At 38.9% G+C, this 21,015-nt stretch overlaps 1 protein-coding gene across 10 annotated transcripts in view; it reads right to left on the bottom strand.

Moving 5' to 3' along the window:
• The window catches only part of atrnl1b (attractin-like 1b), a 617,494-nt gene that overhangs the window by 124,968 nt on the left and 471,511 nt on the right, over nucleotides 1–21,015 (bottom strand). For 8 of the 10 annotated variants that reach the window (XR_011345361.1, XR_011345362.1, XR_011345364.1 and 5 more), the window contains one exon: nucleotides 19,419–19,526. Coding sequence is in view for 6 of the 10 variants with exons in the window: in XM_069900005.1 (XP_069756106.1) it covers nucleotides 19,419–19,526 (108 nt within the window). In the remaining 4 variants the exon portion in view is untranslated. Of the gene's footprint in view, nucleotides 1–425; nucleotides 990–19,418; nucleotides 19,527–21,015 lie in introns of those variants that run through there. The other 2 variants (XR_011345363.1, XM_069900009.1) reach the window with 1 other exon arrangement.

Here is a 21,015-nt window from a genome sequence, read left to right as displayed (position 1 = left end):
AATTTTCCACTCATGGCAGCAATGAATATTCAGATATTAAGAGGATCAAGGGATACAAGTTTAGTGTTGGAAACTGGCCATAAGGTAAAAGATTGCATCAAATGGTGATGTAGGCCCAATGGGGCAAATTGATTATTCTTATTTCTATTTCTTATGTTCAGTAGGGTGCTTCCAAAATCAAAACTGCCATTAGTCCTGTGAACAGTTTGATCTGAACAATTCACTTTGGTACTCAAGAATTAATAGGCCAATGTACCTTAGCTGTACCCCTGTGTTCTATAATTTATGGAGGATCTCCTTTTCAGGAGACCCCCTTAGGTACAATCCAAAACATTTGTGTACTCAAAGATTTCTTGGATACCACTGGCTAGACAAGTTTGATTGGAAAAGATGAAAATCAGATTTATAGTTGAATTTTTATTAAGAATAATCTACTTGTCTATGTGGCTAAGAGAGACAGACAGTTGAACTTATACATAAACATGCAAATCCTTCTGGGCATGGACATGTCCAATGTACTGAAACAATGATTAAACATTTAACACATTTCCCACGCACAACTCCAGAATGATCAAATCTTTTTGTGTGCTGTGTTGCAAGTTCATTTATTTTCTAATAAAAATTTTGAAGCTGGCCAACTTATTTGTCAGCATCTGCAAATGAAGAAAGTTAGCTTGATGCTTCAGGTCGGTAGAAATGCCAGATCATTTTTTTGCTGATAGGTCTGTTGTTACATTTTCTTCAATTCCATCAATGTGAGTTAATGAAAAAGTGCAAGCATTAACCAATGGAAGGTTCATAGGTTTATGAATAAAATTCAATCTAATCCATTTCTATTCTTGTCACCTCAATTTATAGCTAAAGCTTCTTCACCCCACTACACCTCATCACCCCACGATTGTGTGCAAGCTGAAATCTCCAGATCAACTGCAGAATACCCAAAGAAAATGAATAAAATAGCTGGAAATGTTCATCAGGTCAAGCAGCATCTGTAGAATGAGAAAAAAGTTGTTATTTCATACTGCATTCTTTTCAGTAGTATGACCAAATGTAAAAAGCTTTTTCCACTATTGCCAAATAGTCAAAATGCTTGCTCAACGTGCAATAAAAGGTGAGAAATAATTTCTTCCAATTAAATAGTGGGAGAGGAAATTATCATATTTGTTTTTTGTTGCAATAACCATTCCCAAACAACTCTTTGAATGGAACCAGAGTACAACTGTATTTGCATCCCATGTGGGCCCCAGATGAGCTCTCCATCAAATAATAGACAATTGCTAAAACAGTTTACTTCTACCTCTGTAACATGAATGGTCTCAGCTCACCTGCTGAGTTATTGATCTTTGTTATCTCAAGACTATTATTCCAGCACATTTCTGATCAGCATTTCTACTTGTATCTTATAAAAATTGAAGGTTATTCATTTCCCCACTCTCCATTTAGAAGACAAAGCCCAAGAGTTATCTCCATAAGCCTCCCTGCTGTTTTTACTACTGTTTTCTCCATTAAGACTTGCCCTTAAATTTGCTCCCTTTAATCATCTTCTCTATTTACTAGTTGCATTGCATTGATAATGCTTATGGTCTTGGAGTAGTGTTATGTTTTGGGTAATGAAACGAGGTTCAGGAGTCTCATGGTTGTTCAAAAAAAAAACTGTTCTTGAACGTAGAGGTGCCAGACTTCAGGCTTCTGTGGGCCATATTCCAAAAAAAAATGATTAAAAGTCAACCCAGACAACTAAGTTTGGCATGAGTTAATTCAAATTTTTTTAAAAATTAGACTTACAGCACGGTAACAGGTCTTTTCGGTCTGTCCATGTGTCCGATTTACACCCAATTAACCCCCCGGTACATTTTGAACAGTGGTGGGAAAACGGAGCCCCAGGGAAAACCCACACAGACACAGGGAGAACATACAAACTCCTTACAGACAGCACGGGATTTGTACCCTGGTCCTGATCGTTCGTACTGCAAATGTGTTGCACTATCCACTACGCCAACCATGCCGTTCAAGTTTATTATCATCTGATTTCTCAAATACAATACGATGAAACAGCATTCTCCGTTCCTCAGTTCAAAACACACAGGCACACACCACTCATAACACACATATAAACAAACAATACATACGCAGGACAATTATTCATATATACAAACAAATAAATAAATAACTAGATATTGTTTTGTATATATGAGAGTCGGATAATTAGTGTGAACAGTTCCTTTAGTCATTCAGCATTCTCACTGCCCGTGGGAAGAAGCATCAAATTAATTAACATCAAATGAAGCTGCTTGAGCCATGATCAACTGTCAGTATGCTTGATACCATCCAGGATAATAGGCCACTTGACTGGCACCACAGTAACAACACTAAACATTTTTATTTTCAGTACTGGTATGCAGTGGCTGCAGTGTGTATCCTCTTCAATATCAATTGCAGTTACTTGCCCAGTCCAATCTGACATCTTGTCCCAAACCGGCAAACTCTACCATCAAGGAGGACTGTTTCAGGAGGTGCATAGGAACACCACCATGAAAATAGGAAAAGAATGAAGAGGGGGACCCGTCTGCAGACACTGTGATTGTAGTGCAATACACCAAAGTACTGGAAAAGCTCAGCAGATCATGCACCGTCAACAGGAAGCAAACATTTTGGGCCTGAGCCCTCTGTCAAGTATCTATAGGCACTGCATATCCTGCAGAGTTTCTCTAGCACTTTTGTGTAAAGAATGAAGAGAGGCAATACGATGAAAAATATTTACCTCTAAGGTTAGCATGTTCTGTCCTGACCTAAAAATACCACATGTTCAGATGTGGATGTATTATAATGAATAAAACACTGTTTTGTCATCATGCTCAGATTTCTGAAAAGTTTTTCTGAGAAGTACATCTAACCAGCAACGTTTGGTTTGAGCATTTCTGTATCCTTCATTTTATAGAATGAAGATCTCTCTCTCTCTCTCTCTCTCTCTCTCTCTTTATTTCACCAAAAGCAAAGATGAAAGAAACTCGCATTAATAGAAATCACATTCACACTTAACTCTTTATATAACTGCCAGTTAAGATGGGCTCAGTAACAACTAAAACTTCTTGTTAACTTTTGCTTCTGAATGTCTGCAATTCTTTTGTCGTTCGCACTTACTGGATCTCAGGACAAAAATAGATACTTGCAAGCCTTTTCATTCCCTTGTCATGCAATTCAATTCGCAATGGCATAGTTTGGAAAACATTTCACAATAACAAAGTATCTGGCTTGAATGTTAAAAATAAATTAACTTATGAGTTCTATCACAGGCTTCGAAATCTGAGAGCTCTTGACTCTCTTTGAGCCATCAGGTAGGACCAATTCTTACTGGGTGAGAGAGGTCAAATCTGAAAGGGAGTGAATGTTTTTACAAGTAATACCAGCTCTCCTGCATTTGTTTGATTACCTGAGGGGGGGTTTCAATAAAACTTCGTTTTTTGTTCGTTTCTTCCAGTAAATTTCTGTGCAGTTGATGGAGATAAGGTACAGAATGTGCCGCGCTGTGTTCGATGCCACATAGGGTGTGCATGTGGGGGTTTGTGAGCAGGGACTACAGTTTGGCAGCCCATGATTTGGTGGATTCTCTACAGTTGAATTTCCAATCAGTTAACTCACATTCATCCACTTTCCATTCGGTTATGACTGACAATCAAACAACAGATGATGGACAGGCTAGAATGGAAATGGGAAGGACAGTTGAAACGCCTTGACACCAGGAGTTCAGGAAGGCCATTGCAGATAGACTTGCCTATCCTCAACATTCTCCATCACCAGAGTGCATTTAATCCAAATTATAAGAACATCTCATATCCTACCTGGTGAGTGTATAACCCAATGGTATGAAGACTGAATTTTCCAGTTTCAGATAACCCTTACCTCCTGTGTTCTCTCCTCCCAGTCCACCTCCACTCACACCATTTTTGTTCCCTTTCACATTACCTCCCATCATCCACTTTCATCCCTCTCCTGGTTCAATTCACCTGCTACCCATACACTCTACATACTGGATCCCCTCCCTCATCTGGTTCCATCACCTCTCCCATCCTGACTCCCATAATCTCCTTCCTCAATCATTAGATTCCAGCACTTACAGGTTTTGTGTGCCTACTTGGCACCCTCTGCCTCCACCTTCACCAATCCTTCCCTCCTACCTGAGTCTATCTCCCTTGTCTGCTTCTACCTATCACCCAACTGTCTTCCAACTTGAAGCCCTATCTATCCATTCTCCCTCACTCCTCCTCATCTACCCACTCGCCTATCTCACCTCTCCTTTTTGTCTTATACTGGGTTTCCTCCCTCTCTGCTCTCAATCCTAGTTCTCCACCTTAAATGTCATCAATTAATTCTTCCACTCTTCCTCTTCTGAATGGATGCTGCTTGACCCACTCAGTTCCTCCAGCAGTTTGGTTTTTATTTTGTTCCAGATTCCATCATCTACACTCTCATGTCTGAAAAATTAGCCTAATCTTTAAAAACATAACTAATTGGAGCACAAGAAGGGCATCCGGCCATTGAGCCTGCTCCACCATTCAATGAGATCACGGCTGATCTGATGATAGGCTCATCTTCACCTACCTGCCTTTTTCCCATTTCACTTAATTCCCCGACTTTACAAAAATCTATCCAACCTTGTCTTAAATATATTTACTGGGAAGCCTCTAATTCTTCGATGGACAACTAATTGAATAGATTCACCACCCCCTGAGAAATGCAGTTCTCATCTCCATCCTAAATCTACTATCCTGGATCTTGAGGCTATGCCCACAATTTCTAGCCTCCCCCACCAATGGAAACAACTTACCTACCTCTATCATATCTATGCCTTTCATAATTTTATGTTTCTATAAGATCCCCTCTCATTCTTCTAAATTCCAGCAAATACAGCCCCAGAGGACTCAATCTCTCCTCAGAGATTTCATCTTTGAAATTAACCTGGTGAACCTCCAAAGCCAGTACATCTTTCCTCAAGAGACCAGAACTGCATGCAGTACTCCAGATGCGGTCTCACCAGTACCTTGTGGAGTTTTAGCATAACCTCCCTGCTCCTAAATTCAATCCCTCTAGCAACGAAGGGCAACATTCCATTTGCCTTCTTGAGAGCCTGCTGCACCTGCAAACCAATGCTTTGAGATTCATGCACAATCAATCCCATCTTTCTACACAGCAGCGTGCTGTAATCGCTTGCAATTTAAATAATAATCTGATCTTCCATTTTTTTTCTTCCAAAGTGGATAATCTCACATTTACTCCATCTGTCAGACCCTCACCCACTCTCTTAACCTATCCATATCTCTCTGCAGACTGTCCGTATCCTCTGCATAATTTGGCTTTCCACTCAATTTAGTGTCATCAGAAAATGTAGACGCACTACACTCTGTCCCCTCTTCCACATCGTTAATGTATATCGTGAACAGTTGCGGACCCAGAAGCGATCCCTGCAGCACTCAGCTCATCATTGGTTGCCAACCAGAAAAAAAAACCCCTATATCTCAGCTCTCTGTTGTCTATTGGTTAACCAATCTTCTACCAATCTAATGCATCACACTTAACTCTATGTATCCTTATCTTATGTACGTCATTTAAGCAGCACTTTATCAAACACTTTTTGGAAATCTAAGTAAAGAACGTCCATATGCTTCCCTCTATCACATTCATTATATCCTCAAAGAATTCCAGTAAGTTTATCAAACAGAGCATTCCTTTACTGAATTTATGCTGCGTCTGCCTGATGGATCCATTTCACTCCAGATGCCTTGCCATTTTTTTTTTTTTAAATGATAGCTTCAAGCATTTTCCCAACCACAGATGTTAAACTAACTGACCCATAGAGGCGTGACATTCACCATCTTCCAATCTGCCGGGACCTGCCCAGAGTCCAGAGAATTTTGGTAAATAGTCACCAAAACTATAACATCTGCCATTTCTTTCAACAGCCTTGGATGGATTCCATCAGAACGATGGAACTTATCTATCTTTGGATCTACAAGTTTGCTCAGGACTACCTCTTTAGTGATGACTATTGTACCTAGGTCCTAACCTTGTGTCACATCCATTACATCTGTCTTTGGCATGGTGTCTTCCACTATGAAGACTGCCAGACCTTCTGCCTTTGCTGAGTTGATCATGCAATTAGTGTATAAAGGGAAGTGGAGGAGAGTCTGCAGGACTGCTTTGAATCAGTGGACTGGAACATATTAAGAACTTATCCAGAGACTTGAATGAATATGCAACAGGTGTCACCAACTTTATCAAGACCTGTGTGGATGAGTGTGTGTCCATGCCCACATACTGGGTGTTCCCCAACCAGAAGCCCTGGATGAATCCGAGAATTCACAACCTTCTGAGGGTGAGAACAAGGGCGTTTAAGGCTAGAGATCGGGATCTTTACAAGAAATCCTGATACGATCTGCGGAAGCCCATCTCTGAAGCAAAGTGGCAATTCCGGAGGAAGCTAGAGATAGAGAAGGATACATGCCATCTATGGAAGGGAGTACAGGCCATTATAGCCTATAAAGGGAGGGCCAACACTAGAGATGGCTGTTATGCTTCATTACCCAATGAGCTGAACACCTTCTATGCCTGCATTGAGTAGAAGAACCGAACAGTGCCTACTAGAATCCCTGAAAAGGGTTAGGACCTTGTGATTTCTATCTCTGAGGGCATTGTCAGAACATCATTCAAGAGAGTAAACCCTCACAAGGCATTAGGCCCTGACGGCGTATCACAGAACGCAGCAAGATCACTTTGCAAAGATTACATCAGCCTCAGTATTTGCATTCTTCTCAAATAATTATTTCAGTTAAATTTAATAGTTAAGCAAACAGCCAGATTATGGGAAACAATTGCTGTGGATGACAATTTGGAATGGCATCTCTCTTACGTTGACAACAGCATCACAGAGATAGTCGTGGCATCTTTTCATATCAAAATGCAATTTCATAACCACCACTTCGACTTGTTGACATTTACACTACTCTTGTGATTAGATTCCATCTTCTGTACATGAATGCCAAGGCTGTCTGGCCATATCTCACTCATTTGTTGAAAAAGAAGCCACTTTTATGAAGGGTCTTCAACCTGAATGATAACTCGTTCTCTTTCACATAAGCTGTTGGACTATCTAAATGTTTCCAGTATTTTCTGTCTTTCTTTTGGAATAAAAACTAGCTTATCATATCTGAGTGCATAGAAGCAAAAAAAAAACTCAGCTTTCTTTGCAACACCAGGATTTCACATCATGCTCTGGAATCCAAAGATTAAGTGCAGTCAGAGAGGTCTTAATTTTTTTTTCTTGGAGGGGAGGTTGTGCAAATACTTTGGAAGCAATGCTATGAGGTTATGATATTTCCTCTCCTCAACCACCAATTTTCGAGGTCACCAGCCCAAAAATCCGCAATACGCTTTCAGACTCAGTTCAGTTTAAATAGGTTGAAAATCAGCCAGTTCGTAGAGAAAATCCTATGGCAGGAAGAAGCCACACCTCAGCTACAATTACATCTTTGTTAAATTCTTGGAGAAACAAAAGCTGTATGTATACTACAATTAAAACAGAAACTGTTTTAGACATAAAGCACAGAAACGGGCCCTTCTACTCCCTGACCCCTTGCCGCCCAAATATCCCAATTAATCTTCAACCCCTTTTGGTATATTGGACAGACATTTTTGTTGTTCTTTCAGACTTGACACATTCAGATTGTACTCTTGTTTTTGTTACTACAAAAACAAATTGGAAATATTATATTCTGGTGATGCTCATGTGTACGCTTCTATACTTTATACTTTTTGTAAATGAAAGAGCACAACAGATCTTTAACGCGCATGAAGAAAACATCTGTTTCTTTCTTCATCGCCTGGCCTGGCAGGTATTCCTCAAATTTTCTGTTTATTAGTTCAGATTTCCATGATCTTGGTGGTTTTGGCCTGCATCATTAACTGTCTATTGCCTTCCATAGATGATTCCGTTTTCCAGCATACGGTGTCTTTGTTTATCAAGTTTATCAAGTATTGCTTTTACCATTAATAAGCTTATCTTGATTATCGCCACACAGTCCTACTAGCTGGTAGTGGCTAAGTCAATGGAACTTGAAACAGCAGAAAAGAAGTAAAAACATCAAAAATGCTGCAGGAACTCAGCAGGTCACACAGTGTCCAAGGGAAGTAAACATATCTATAACCAACATTTCAGGCCTGAGCCCTTTTTCAAGGCAGCATTTGTTGCTGAGTAATTGTACTTTTGGAAGGTGTCCCTTTTCAGATGCTTTGCTTAGTAGTAATCAGTATAGTTGGAAATTTTAGTAGCGCAACAGCCCAATGATACTTTATCCTTTTCCTTTGCAATACAAATGATTAATTCAAAAGCTCATGGTCACTTCAGTGCATAAAGTCGTTCATCTCTGGTGATGTGTGACTTGTTACTGTCATTTTTGCCTCAAACTCTACAAAGACTGTCTGAAATGTTAACTTATGAGCTGGTTCATGTTTTAACTGGTGCGGTTTTGCAGAGTGCTGAGTGATCATTTCGGCTTCTCTTTATCAGATGGCACAGTGTACGTCAAGGCTATTAATATGTATATAGTGCTATAATGACAGAAGAGCACAAAGACTGTAGTTGGTCTGTTAAAAGTAAAAAGCATTCAAAAACCTCGGACCATTCAGAAACCTGCATTCCAAACATCACTTGTTTTTCTAAAAACTCTTAACTTTGTCCCCATTTTGTGAGGATTTTACTGGCTTGGTTAACATCAACTTTACATCACAAAAGCAACATCTGAATACATGTTAGACCATATGTGATTCAAGGAAAGCTGGTCAATTGGATTTAAAATGGGATTCGTGGAAGGAAACACAAGGTAATAGTAGTGGAGGGTTGTTTTTCTGATCGGAGGTCTGTGATCAATAATGTGATGCTGGGTCCCCTGTTGTTTTTTTAAAAATCTCTATTAGCAATTTGGATGACAATGCAGTTAATGTGAGTCGTAATTTTTAAGTGATTCAGTGGACAATGAGGAAGGATATCCAAAGTTACAACAGTTGTCAAGGTGGACCAAGGAGAGGCAAATGGAATTTAACTCTGATCAGTGCGAGATGTTGTACTTCAGGAAGTCAAACCAGGTTAGGCCTTACACACCCAATGACAGAACTTTGGAGAGTGTTGTAGAACACAGAGATTTAGGGGTACAGGTGCAGAGTTCCATGAACGTTTTGAACAAGGCATTTGCCAGATTTGCCTTAATGTGGAGGTCTATCAGTACAAAGATTAAAGCCTCATGAAATAACTCGATAAAGCATCAATATTTTCAGTACTGTGTCCACTTCTGGTTGCCCATCTATAGGAAGGATGCCAATAAGGGGTGCAGAAGAGATTCACCAGGATGTTTCCAGGACTGGAGGGCTTGAATTATAGGAAGAGGTTGAATAGGTTGGATCTCTATTCCCTGAAACAAAAGGAACTGAGGTTTACTGGAAAAATTTCTAAAATTATGAGCACACAAATATAAAGTGAATATTCACAGTCTTTCCAGGGAAGATGATGGTAGAATACTGTTAACATGAGCAGGGAGAGATTAAAGAAGGACTCAAGGGACAACTTTTATCCACACAGAGGGTGTTCCATATGAGGAGGCTAAGTATAAAAATGTTCAAAAGCTATTTGGATAGGAAAGGTTTAGAAGGATATGAACCAAATGCAGGGAATTGGGACTAGCTCAGAATGCCAACTTGGTCACTACGGACGAGTTGGGCTGAAGGGCTTGTTTCTGCTGTATGACTCTGCATGTCCCTTAGGTGCTCTCTACAGCAATCACACCTTTGATCCTCATCTTGGAACATTACTGTCAACTAATATTCACTTTATTTTTCTTCATGATGAAGTTCGGGTTGCCCAAACCACACCACAGAGGATTCTTTGCCTTCTTCATCTGCTTTGCAATCTTCAATAGTCCTTAATGGAGGATTTCTTAAATCATGTTCTCATAAGTGGTCATTTGTGTGATAGCAAAACTCCATCCTTCTTTTCATGGGTTGACTGTCCTATTTACAACTGTGAATGCATAGCAACATCATATGTTTGTAACTCATCATCTCCAGCACCAGCACACTTCAGCTTGGTGAATAACTCAATTGAAAATAATGTGCAGTAACATCCCCGTTATCCGGAATGCAATCAACCAGCAAAAGAAGGGAAAATGAAGAAAGAAAATAAACATTTAAAATAATTAAGTAAAACTAAAAGTTTAAATAAAAGTTTAAAATTGTAAATTTAAAATTATAAATTGTAAAATGAAAAGTAAGCATTTGCTTGAAGTAAACCATAAACCTTTGGTGAAGGTGGGAACAAATCTTCATCCAGCAGAGAGCCTTGGTTGTGCTTTGCTCGTAACAGCTGTTTTGAAAAAAGTGGTGCTTGAATAAAATGGCGCCGCCCAGGATGAGGAGCTGGTTGTTGCCGGTCGCCTTTGGGGTGACTCTCTTAAAGTGTCTCTAATCCCAGCTTATTAAGATTCTTTATCTTTACTAGTATATTATTACTAAGACTTCATCTGTAAACTTGGTTGGGGGGTGGGGTGGGGTGGGAGTTAATTATCTATAATGTTATTGTTCTTGTTTTGGCAGCTCCGTGGTGGGGGGGGAGGGGGTGGGTGCAGGATCCTGTGGATGCAGTTACGGTTAAATTTTTTCAAAGAATGTGACTGGAAAAAAAAGTAAAATGCTTTAAGGTTTACATATTCATGCAAATGAAGTTAGTTCAGTGTGAGTATAGTAATTTTATCTTTTAAATTGTTTATTCTTAATGCAGTTGTATTAGTTAGGCATTGTAAGAGTGAGTGAGTCTTAAGCACCCAGAAAACTCGCTTATCCAACATCTACCAATCCCCTTGGGTGCCAGAAACCAGGGGTTTTACTGTATTTTTTTAAACCAAACTTGTCTCAATAAAACTACAAGCAATTAACAAGTGATTTGGAATGTTTTACCATCATAATAAAATAAACAAAGATTTGTTGAGAATAATGCTAATTAACAGCTTACATTTCTAAACTGTACTGTTGGCAGTGGTTAAAATGATCCCAATTGGCCTGTTAGTTCTCATTACCTCCATCCTCAAAGGAATTGCTTGCATAACACATAGAAAGTAACATCTATGCTACGAATGTTTTGTCTGGGATTTCTGCTTGAGAATGGGTTTGCCCCTCAATAGAGCCAGATGTCGACTCTACCTGTGCAAATTGTTTAAAACTTAATACCTCGCCATCGTAACCAGTTTTTGGAAGAGATAGAAACTCACATAGTTTATTCCTAGAATTCCTGACTGCTATCAGTTCTCTGGCTGAAGAACATACAAGGTGGTGGGCTGCTGGCGACTCGAAGTGAGGAACTCGCCCAGGCGGCGGGCTGCTGGAGACTGCGGTCAAAGGACTCACTTCAGTCTGCGGACTGCCGGAGACTGGGTGAAGGGGTACCAGGTATTGGAACCGAGATGAGAGAGGGTGCCGAGGGCGCTGAAGGTCTCATGATCTGCCAGAGGTGAGAGGTTCGGATCTGGAGCTCGGGCTGCTGATGGCTTGGACTGGACTCTGTGTGGTGGCGGCGTGGGAGGTGAATCCATGGGCACTCAGTGACTCTGGGAGGGGGGACTCTCTTTTGCTTCTCTTTCTCTGACTGTAAGAGGCACTTCAGGCAATGTCAGCCAATGGTGAATTACTCCAAAGTAAATTCTGTGTAATATTGCACCATCTTTATTACATGACAATAAAGGAATCTTGAATTAATTTAGATTTTACAGCACCTTTATTGAATTAAATGAACATCAGGAAGAAAGATGCAGGAAATCTGAAATAATAAATAGAAAATGTTGGAAATATTCAGAGGGCCAGGCTACATCTGTGGGAAGAGAAAATCTCTTCTTAAACTACAGGGAGGATGGGAGGAGGAAGCATATCTCTGAGAGGGTAAGAAATTTGTGATAAATCCAATTTATTTTATGATTGCCAGGGTTGAGTTGGTGCCGTGATTATGGCAGAAGCTCAAGACAACCTCTCCCCGCAGCATTCAGATACAAATATTAGTGATTATTTGGTTTTGACTCCCAGTTCTTCACACCCTTCCCTAACTAAAATCAAACAGCATAGCCTTGCAAGTTTCAACTGTCCTCTTGAATTACTGCTGGAACTGCCTGGTCATTTAGCAGAGTGGGTGGTTTTGAATCGGATCTTTTATTTTTGGCTGCTGCTGCTACAGGGTGACATGTAAATGAGAAAGAGGAAAGACCCAAGGATTGATTCTTGGGAAAACCAGTTCTCCCACATTTTTAAAAACAAGGCACCTGATAATTCTGATATTTTCATGCTCTTTCCCCCCCCCCCCATTATTTCATCAGAAATATACTATAATTCACTGTTGATTATACAAATCTGGAACAATTTTAGAACTATATATATCTACATTATTATAAGCAACAGAAGTATACCAGATGAGGGTCTCGGACTTACAGGGCTGTACATTTGGCTGGTCAGTAGGTTAGAGGAAAGACAGGGAAAAGGCAAAGAGAAGCAGTAAGGAAACGGATTGTCACCTCAGTACAAAATCAGGTTGCCAGGACTACGAAGATGATAACTCATTCAACAATACTGCTTCATCTTTGAAAATCTGCACCCGGTCATGTCTGTTCCATTACTGTGTTAGACTTCAGGCTTCTAAGACGAGGTATGCTCAAAAGAGTGAAGTTTGAAGGTAGTTCTCAACCAATCAGATTAATGAATTAAACAAGAAAGTCTGCAATACACAAACATACTGGAGAAACTCAGCAGGTCACGCATAGAAAGTAAAGAGATGCAAACAGTTCAGGCCTGGGCGCTTTGTCAGATAATACATCAGGTTACCCGATATTTCCTATGGATGCTGCAAGACTTGCTGAGTTTCACCAGGACATTAATCTTCATGATCTAGGTCCAAAATGATGTGTGGGATCTCAGATTCCTGGGTATAAAGTTCTCTCCAGAGGCACGAGAATTTACAAAATATACTTTCAGTTACAAATAGAAAAAAATATAAACCAAAGACAAATAGGAGGAAAGATTACGGCAGCGTGAAATGAAAGGCAAATGCTCATACTTTACTCCAGGTTATTTATGGCCATGATGTTCTGGAGTTGAAATAATAAAGCTGCTCACATGCGACTTGACCCTGAACACATTAGAGATTTTTTTCAGAAAAAGGCAGGAAGCTGAAAACAAAATGCTGACCCAGACAGATTGGAATTCATTATCCATGCTGATATTCAACATTTAATGCACGTATTTTCCCCATAGTATTATTTTTATCACCCATTTGCACTCATGGAACATATTTTTCAGAAAAGGAACTCTAGTACATAAGAATAAGAACAGGAGTTGGCCATCTGGCCTGCTCTGCCCTTCAAAAAAATTTTTGCTGATCTGGTTGTGAACTCAGCTCCACTTACCGAACTGTTCCCCACAACCCTCAATTCCCCTATTATTCAAAAATCTGCATCTTAAATTCATGTAATGAGACAACCTCTGCTGTTTCAATTTGGAGAGAATTCCACAGATTCACTGCTCTCTGGGAGAAGCAGTTCCTTCTCATCTATGTCTCAAAATCAATTGCCATGAAACATGAGGCTATGTCCCCTCATTCTAGTATCAATTGCCAGAGGAAACCACTTCCCAGCCTCTATTTTGTCTATTCCTTCTATATATTTATTTGCCTCCTCCAGATTCTCCATTATCTTCTGAACCCTAATAACTTGGTGACACGATAGAAGCTAACCCCACCACCACCACTCCCTTTCCAGAATCAACCTGGTGATTCTCCTCTGTACTGCTGCCAAAGCTGATATATCCTTTGTCAATGAGGAGATCAGAATTTCACACAGAAAAGCTAATTAAAATTTCAACATAGGAACAGAAAAAGGTCTTTCAATCCCTCAAACCTGTTTCAACATTCAATTAGACAAGAGTTGATTAACATTTACATATGACATTACAGGGCAGAGTAAACTGTATCAAAATGAAGGTGCTGCCAAGACTGCAACATCTTCTTCGAATGCTGCCCATTCCATTGCCCCAGTTCTTCTTCAAGATGCTCAATGAATGGGTCAGAATTTTTTTGTGGAATGGGAAGGTGGCTAGAATCTCCAAGGAAAAATTAATATGGGAATATAAACTACCAGATTTCAAAAAAATCTTATCAAGCTTGCCAGGTGAGATTTATCGCCTCACTGTTTAAGGGAGGGGGCAATTGGACTCTATTCAACAGGGAAAAGGACAGCAGGAGAAATTATATATAAATGGAACACCAAATTAATTTCCAAAAAGACAAATAACCCCATATTAAAACATATATACCAAATATGGCAAAAAAATACATCAATGCATTAGATGGAAGATGGGGCTGTCTCCTAATACACCCTTGACCCAGAACAATTTAACATCCATGGTACTGGACAACAAGATCCTGGACACCTGGTCCCAGAAAGGGATGAGGTGTAGCAAGGACTGTTAAGATCAAGGGCAACTAATGTCATTTGAGCAATTGAGAATTAAATTTGAGTTATCTAATAGAACATTCTTCTGCTTACTACATTTGAGATCTTAATTAAGAGATAAATTAGGACAAACAATTACACTGCTGGAGTGTAGCACCATGGAGATTCTAATTTGACAGAATGTATTTCATACTCTAAAGTGATGGCCCGAAACTGTGATTACACCAGTCGAGGGAAAGATGGGAGTTGGACTTGGATACAACAATTAAAGAAAATTGGTGGGAAGACTAGTGCCTAAACAGCATGACAAGGATTATCAATGCTAGATACATGCTGGTGCAATACAATTTCCTGCAACAGTTGTATCTCACACCGCAAAAATTACAGAAATCAAAGTCAGAAATTTCAGATGAGTTTCAGATGCGGTGTAGAGGTTGGAACCTTTATCCACTTCACCTGGCTATGAATGAACACGAGATCCTTCTGTGTAGACCTGGGTGACATCTTTTAAAAAAATTTACAAAAGTGAAATTTCCACAAGATCCAGAATTGTTCCTTCTGGGAGATATTAATGAAGTACAGGTACACAATCTTTTATCTGGACATCTAAAATCCAGAAAGCTCCAAAATCTGGCAAGTGGAGAGAGAGAGAGAGAGAGAGAGAGAGAGAGAGAGTTGACAGCGCAAGTCGGGCAGGTGAGGGGGAGAGACCGGCAGCGCGAATCGGGCGGGCGAGAGACTGGCAGCGCGACTCAGGTGGGCAAAAGACTGGCAACACAACTCGGACGGGTGAGGTGGGGGGGAGAGATGGCAACGCGACTGGAAGGGTGTGGGAGTGGATACGGCAGCACAATTTGGGTGGGCTTAAATCTGGCTTTGCGAAATCCGGAAGAATCCGAAATTCAGAACACACTGAATCCAGATATAGGATTGTGTAGCTGTACAGTTTAGACTATCCAAACACCAAATTCAATTTCTGAAATCTGCTCTGTTGGTAGCCAGCAAGTGCATAGTGGAACTCTTACTTTCAACTTAGTATTACACGATGGAGTATGGAAATGCAAAGTTGTATTCCCCTGGAGAAGATAACTTATAACTTGAGAAAGTATGACACATTCATTGAAGTGAGCCACATAGGTGCACAGATATGATCTATGACGACCCCCCCACCCCCACTTAAGAAAAAAATTAAGATTATCGTGACAGACAAAGAAAGAAGAGACTGAATTAAGGTTGTGATACAGATGATGTGTGTTTTACTTTTCAGTTTTTAATTTTAATTTTTAGTTTAATTTTTTTCCTTTGCCCTTTTATGGTTTATTTAACATCTGGGGAAGGGGGGAAAATACATAGTTTTGATAAGAAAATGTCTTATATTGATTGTACATATTTGCTTGAGTCTTTTAAAAATATTCAAAAAAATTGTACATATGAATTGGGAGCCCAGGGTAGGCCATTTGGCCCTTTGAACCTGTTCTACAATTTTCTCAGTTTGTAAATCAACTCTGCATTCCTGCCATTTACTTGCTTTCGACCCACAATTCTTATAACCTTCTCCCATCAAACATGCAAATAGATTGTTCTCATTTAACTTGTCTGCCATTTTCTTACTAACTTTTATCATTTGGAAACGAGCATAGATTCCAATTCAGCACTCTCTCTCATAAAAGAGTGACATATCTATAATTCTTGTAACTTTGTCATGAAAAATAATAAGGATGTATGTAAAGCAATCAGGAAAGTAAATGGGCTCCATTGCAAAAAAAAGAGTTAATCTGTAAGAAATTCAAAATGCAATGAAATAAGGGACAAGGGAGATTGTATATTGTTTATCAGTCTAGTCAATCTCCCCAAGGTAAGATGCACCAGAGGGAATGGACCAAGGTTTGATTCCTGGAATGGCAAGTTTGTCTTCTGAGAGGACATTAAGCAGTTCAGATCCAGTTCTGAAAAGTGAGAGGAGACCTGTTTGAATCAGACACAATTCTCATGAGGCTTGAGAAGGTAAATGTTGTTTTCCCTGGTTGAGATGTCTAGAATGAGGTCCACAGGCCTACAATAAAAATAATTCGGAATTGAGAGAAGACATTTCCTCAGCCAGTAGAAGCAAAATATTTAGATATTCTAAATAAGAATGTGGAGGCTCAGAGTGGGTATAATCAGGACAGAAATTAGGATATTTAGGGACTTAAGAGGCCTAAAGTCAGCACAGAGAAGTGGTGTTGAGGTAAAAGCTCAGCAATGATCTGATTGAATGGTGGTACAGACGCAAGACTCGATTATCTCCTTCTCCTTCTATTTCTTCTGTTATGATGTGAAATTCACCTATTCTACTTCATTAACTATGATATTTTGAATGTCTTGCTCAGTACCAAAGGATATTGTTCTGGACAGTGCTCTAATTAGACATTACAAATACATTACCCCTGCTTCTCTGAGCTGATGTTTAGGTTGAAGATACAGAAAAGCAGAAATTGGAAATCTGCATAGGATGCTGGAATGTTTGGCTGTCTGACCTCGACTAATTACCTTGACGTGCATATGGTTACCTTGTAGCGAGTGGCATAGTGAATAAAGCATAACGGAAGTTTCTGTTTGCCACAACCTAAATATTAATTAAAGCAATATTTAGATTTCTGATGTATTTTTCAAATGTAAAACTCTACACGATTCATTTTGATACAATATGTACTCAAAATCTGCATCTGATAAAACGTTAGGTGGTTTATTTGGTTAAGTAATCGAGAGATTTAATTTAATTCAAAATGGATCCATAATTATGAGCCACTAAGGCACCAGAAGAAAATCGTACATAAATTCTTAACACACACACACTGAATTTCTCAACTTGTTTGTCAAACCTGTGTCTTCCCTGTGACAATCCATTTGATGGTCGACAAGACAAAATTTATCCAACTGAGGAAAGTTAGTTCAACTGTAAACCTCCTGTGAGTGGAACTAGCTGTCATTTAAACTGACCATTTGAACTGCATGTTAAAGCTGCAGCATGAATCCCCAGTGAAGAGACATGGCAGAAGTAAAAGTATATAATGTTTGAATTCAGAATTCAGTCAGTTTTTGCAATAATATTAGACTCAGTTAAATAATGGCTAAATATCTTATTAAACTGATACCATATAGACACCCAGTGGAGAACACTAGTTTAATCTGTTTCATCGCTGTTATAGAAGCAAATATATTGATCTCCAGCTGTTGACACTAAATGCATATATTGTAGTAATTACTATTCTTTTAAAAATTCGATTGTGGCCAAAATTCACAAATGGGTAAACTATGAAGCCATTGCTGTATTCTACCATATTGTGCATTGGACAGTGTAGACTAAGGAAGAACTATTGAGGAAAAGAGATTTGCTAAATAATATTTTATTATATACGTCACTTTGGTTTGGTGGCTATTCAGCAATCTTACAACACATCAGCTTTTAAAGACAAGGCTCTTGAAAATTTAAATTAAAAAGCAACGAAGGTGCAATATTTTCATTAGTAACAAACATACATATCTTCCGAAAAAAACCTTAATAACATTTATTGCCATGCCGAAAACTGATGACGACCTTATTCAGCATTGTGGATTCCAGCAGACGGCAGAATTTTTGGTATGATATTGTTACCTCTCCACTTTTCCCTTGGCTTCTCTGTTTGAAATAGGATTGCTTAATTCACCTTAAAACCATGGCTTCTGTGTTTTAAATTGAGGGTCTTTGGCTCTCATTATTTATTATATTTTACATGATATTTGGTAATTATTAATATTTTATTTAGACAAAGACAATGTATTTCATGATTAGATGTACACACCTGCATATTTTACTGCATAAACACAGTAATGGCTACAAGGCTAATGGTTTTACTGCTCTGCTTGGTAGAAGTCAAAATGGGTTTAGCCCTTCTCTTGATATTTAAATTGATATATTGTTGCTCCATAAATAAACCCCATTATACTTCTTTATTGCTTTGTAATCTATTGAACCTGTTCAGTTATACAGTATCCTCAAAAAGAAAATGTAGTGCTCTTAAATGGAAGTAGAATAACGTAACTATATAAAAAACACCACATGCTTATGAATAATAATGCATATGATATCTGAGGTCTTGTATCAGTGTGAAATTGTCCTAATAGTTATAGAACATTGGTAATGGAGCACAGAACATTATAGCACAGTTCAGTCCCTTGAGCCGAGGATCTTGTGCAAACCAAAACTATTCAACAAACTAAACCTTGCCTACCTTGGTCCAAAAAGCATCTATTTTTCTTTTATCCATGTGTCTGCCTAAGAGTCCTCTAAATGTCCCTACTGTACCAGCTTCCACCCCGGGCAATGAATTCCAAGTGCCCATTACTCTGAGTTAAAAAAAAAAAATACCCTTGATGTCTCCCCTAAACCTTCCACCCCTCATGTTGAACAGGCATCTTCTGGTGTTTGCTACTCCTGCCCCCCAGGAGAAACATGCTTGCTGTCCACCCTATCTACCCCTCTCATCATCTTATAGACCTCTATTAAGTCACCTCTCATTCTTCTTCACTCCAAAGAGAAAAGTCCTAGCTCTGTCAACAATGTGTCATTCTCCAATCCAGGCATAATCCTCGCAAATCTCCTCTGCATCCTCTCCATAGCTTCCACATCCTTCCTATAATGAGGCAACCAAAACTGAACACAATATTCCAAGTGTGGTCTAACCAGAGTTTCATATAGCTGCAAAATTAGCTCACAACTCCTGATTTTAATCCCCTGACTAATGAAGACCAGAATAAGCTTTCTTAACTACCCAATCAATATCAGTTATTATAGAAAACATAACTCGGCGGGGGTCCATGTTTCCTGGATACAGAAGATATTCAAGCCACAGTTAATGTGAAGATGGTTCTTACCTCTCGTGCTCCTCTTACGATATCTGGTTGTTCATTTCTAACTTCCAGTGCTACGTCAACAGATGCAAAAGGTCGACTAGCCATCTGCTGCCTTTCCCGCAGAAGTTGCTGCATTAAAAAAAGATTTTCTTTTAAAATTAAAGCATAAAATAATGTCTTGCAGGAAACATTTATCAGTTTAGATATTTTATTGTTTCCATTTCCCCCTCCTCCCAATTTTTATGTAAATTTTCAGCTTTGCGAATGTATTTTCACACAAGTAAGAATGAAGTAGATGTGATTTTTTTAAAGTTTGCTCAAAATGCTCTGGATTTTAATTGAACATACTGGCATCAGCAGATTCTGGATGTTCTCTTTAGAAATGAATGCATGACAAAACAACCATGTTTGCAACAACATCAAATTGAAGACAAGTTGTCAATGCAAAGAGTTTAAGTTGTTCTGTAGCAACCTGCCAATGACAATAATAATCTGTCCCTTGCAAGTCCTGAAAACAATAATATTGCGCCCAATTCTATTTGAGATTGATTCAGATTTGGTCTTGAATCTCCAGAGAAAATTCGGGTTAAAGGTTCGATTGCAGACTCCGAATCCTGCTGGAACGGACAATTTCTGAGCCTTAACTTCATTAAGATTTTCCACTTTACAGGAAGAAGTGAATCTGTTGCATCGTTCAAGTGAACCGGCGTGGACTTGAAGGGCCGACATGGCCTGTTTCCACGCCGTGAACAGTTATATGGTTATATGGTTATAATGTCAAGTTAAAATCAGTTCAGTTATTCAGATTTCAACCAACAGTTTGAGCAAGATCATTAGGAGAGCAGCTTGTCACAGAAGAAATGTCAAACTGGCTTTCTGAAATACTTGTTATGCGTGACTTAAAGGTCTGGTTACAATAGGAAACTGATCAATCTTTTAGTAATATTTTTTTTCCCTCATGAATTAATTTGCAGATGAAAGCTTCTTTTCATCCAGAATCAATACGAGCCAAGAGTTGATCTTTATTTTGGAGGGGTGTCCCATAGGGAATCTAAACTGGGTAAAATCTTTGTAATAATTTTCACTTAAAGTGTGAAAAGCTGTGGCAAACATCTCAGAAGCCTGTGACTAAATACTTTAAAGTGGACTTAAAAAGGTGCTTAACCGTTTCAAACCTATCTTAAAAGGTATTTAATTCTCCCAAGAGACAAACTTTGTACTATCTTCAGACAATCAAGTGGATTTGGTGAAATAATAAAGCAAAGAGTAATCATTTTGTTATAAAAACAGAAGGCATTTTCCACAAAAGCTATCTTGAAAATAAAAAAAATAGTTGCTATAATCAAGCACAAGAAAAATGCTAATTATAAAAGGAAAAGTCTTCCATTTTAAGAACTGCAGAGCTTTCTCAAGTTGAATTAATATTCATTCTGTTTCTATTGACTGCACACCTTTTGAATTAAACTAAAAGTTAAAATGTATTCACGTGTTATTTCCAAGGGCTGAAAATTTAGTTTATTGTACGTTTATTTTCAAGAAGATAAGTCAGAAGGGGTATAATTTTGCTCTGTTATGAGTCATGTTGTGCTCAAGCACAGATAGAGTTGTCATTCAACTT

This window comes from Narcine bancroftii, chromosome 10, assembly GCF_036971445.1.
Source record: "Narcine bancroftii isolate sNarBan1 chromosome 10, sNarBan1.hap1, whole genome shotgun sequence".
NCBI lineage: Eukaryota > Metazoa > Chordata > Chondrichthyes > Torpediniformes > Narcinidae > Narcine > Narcine bancroftii.
This window is presented reverse-complemented; position numbering and strand designations above follow the sequence as displayed.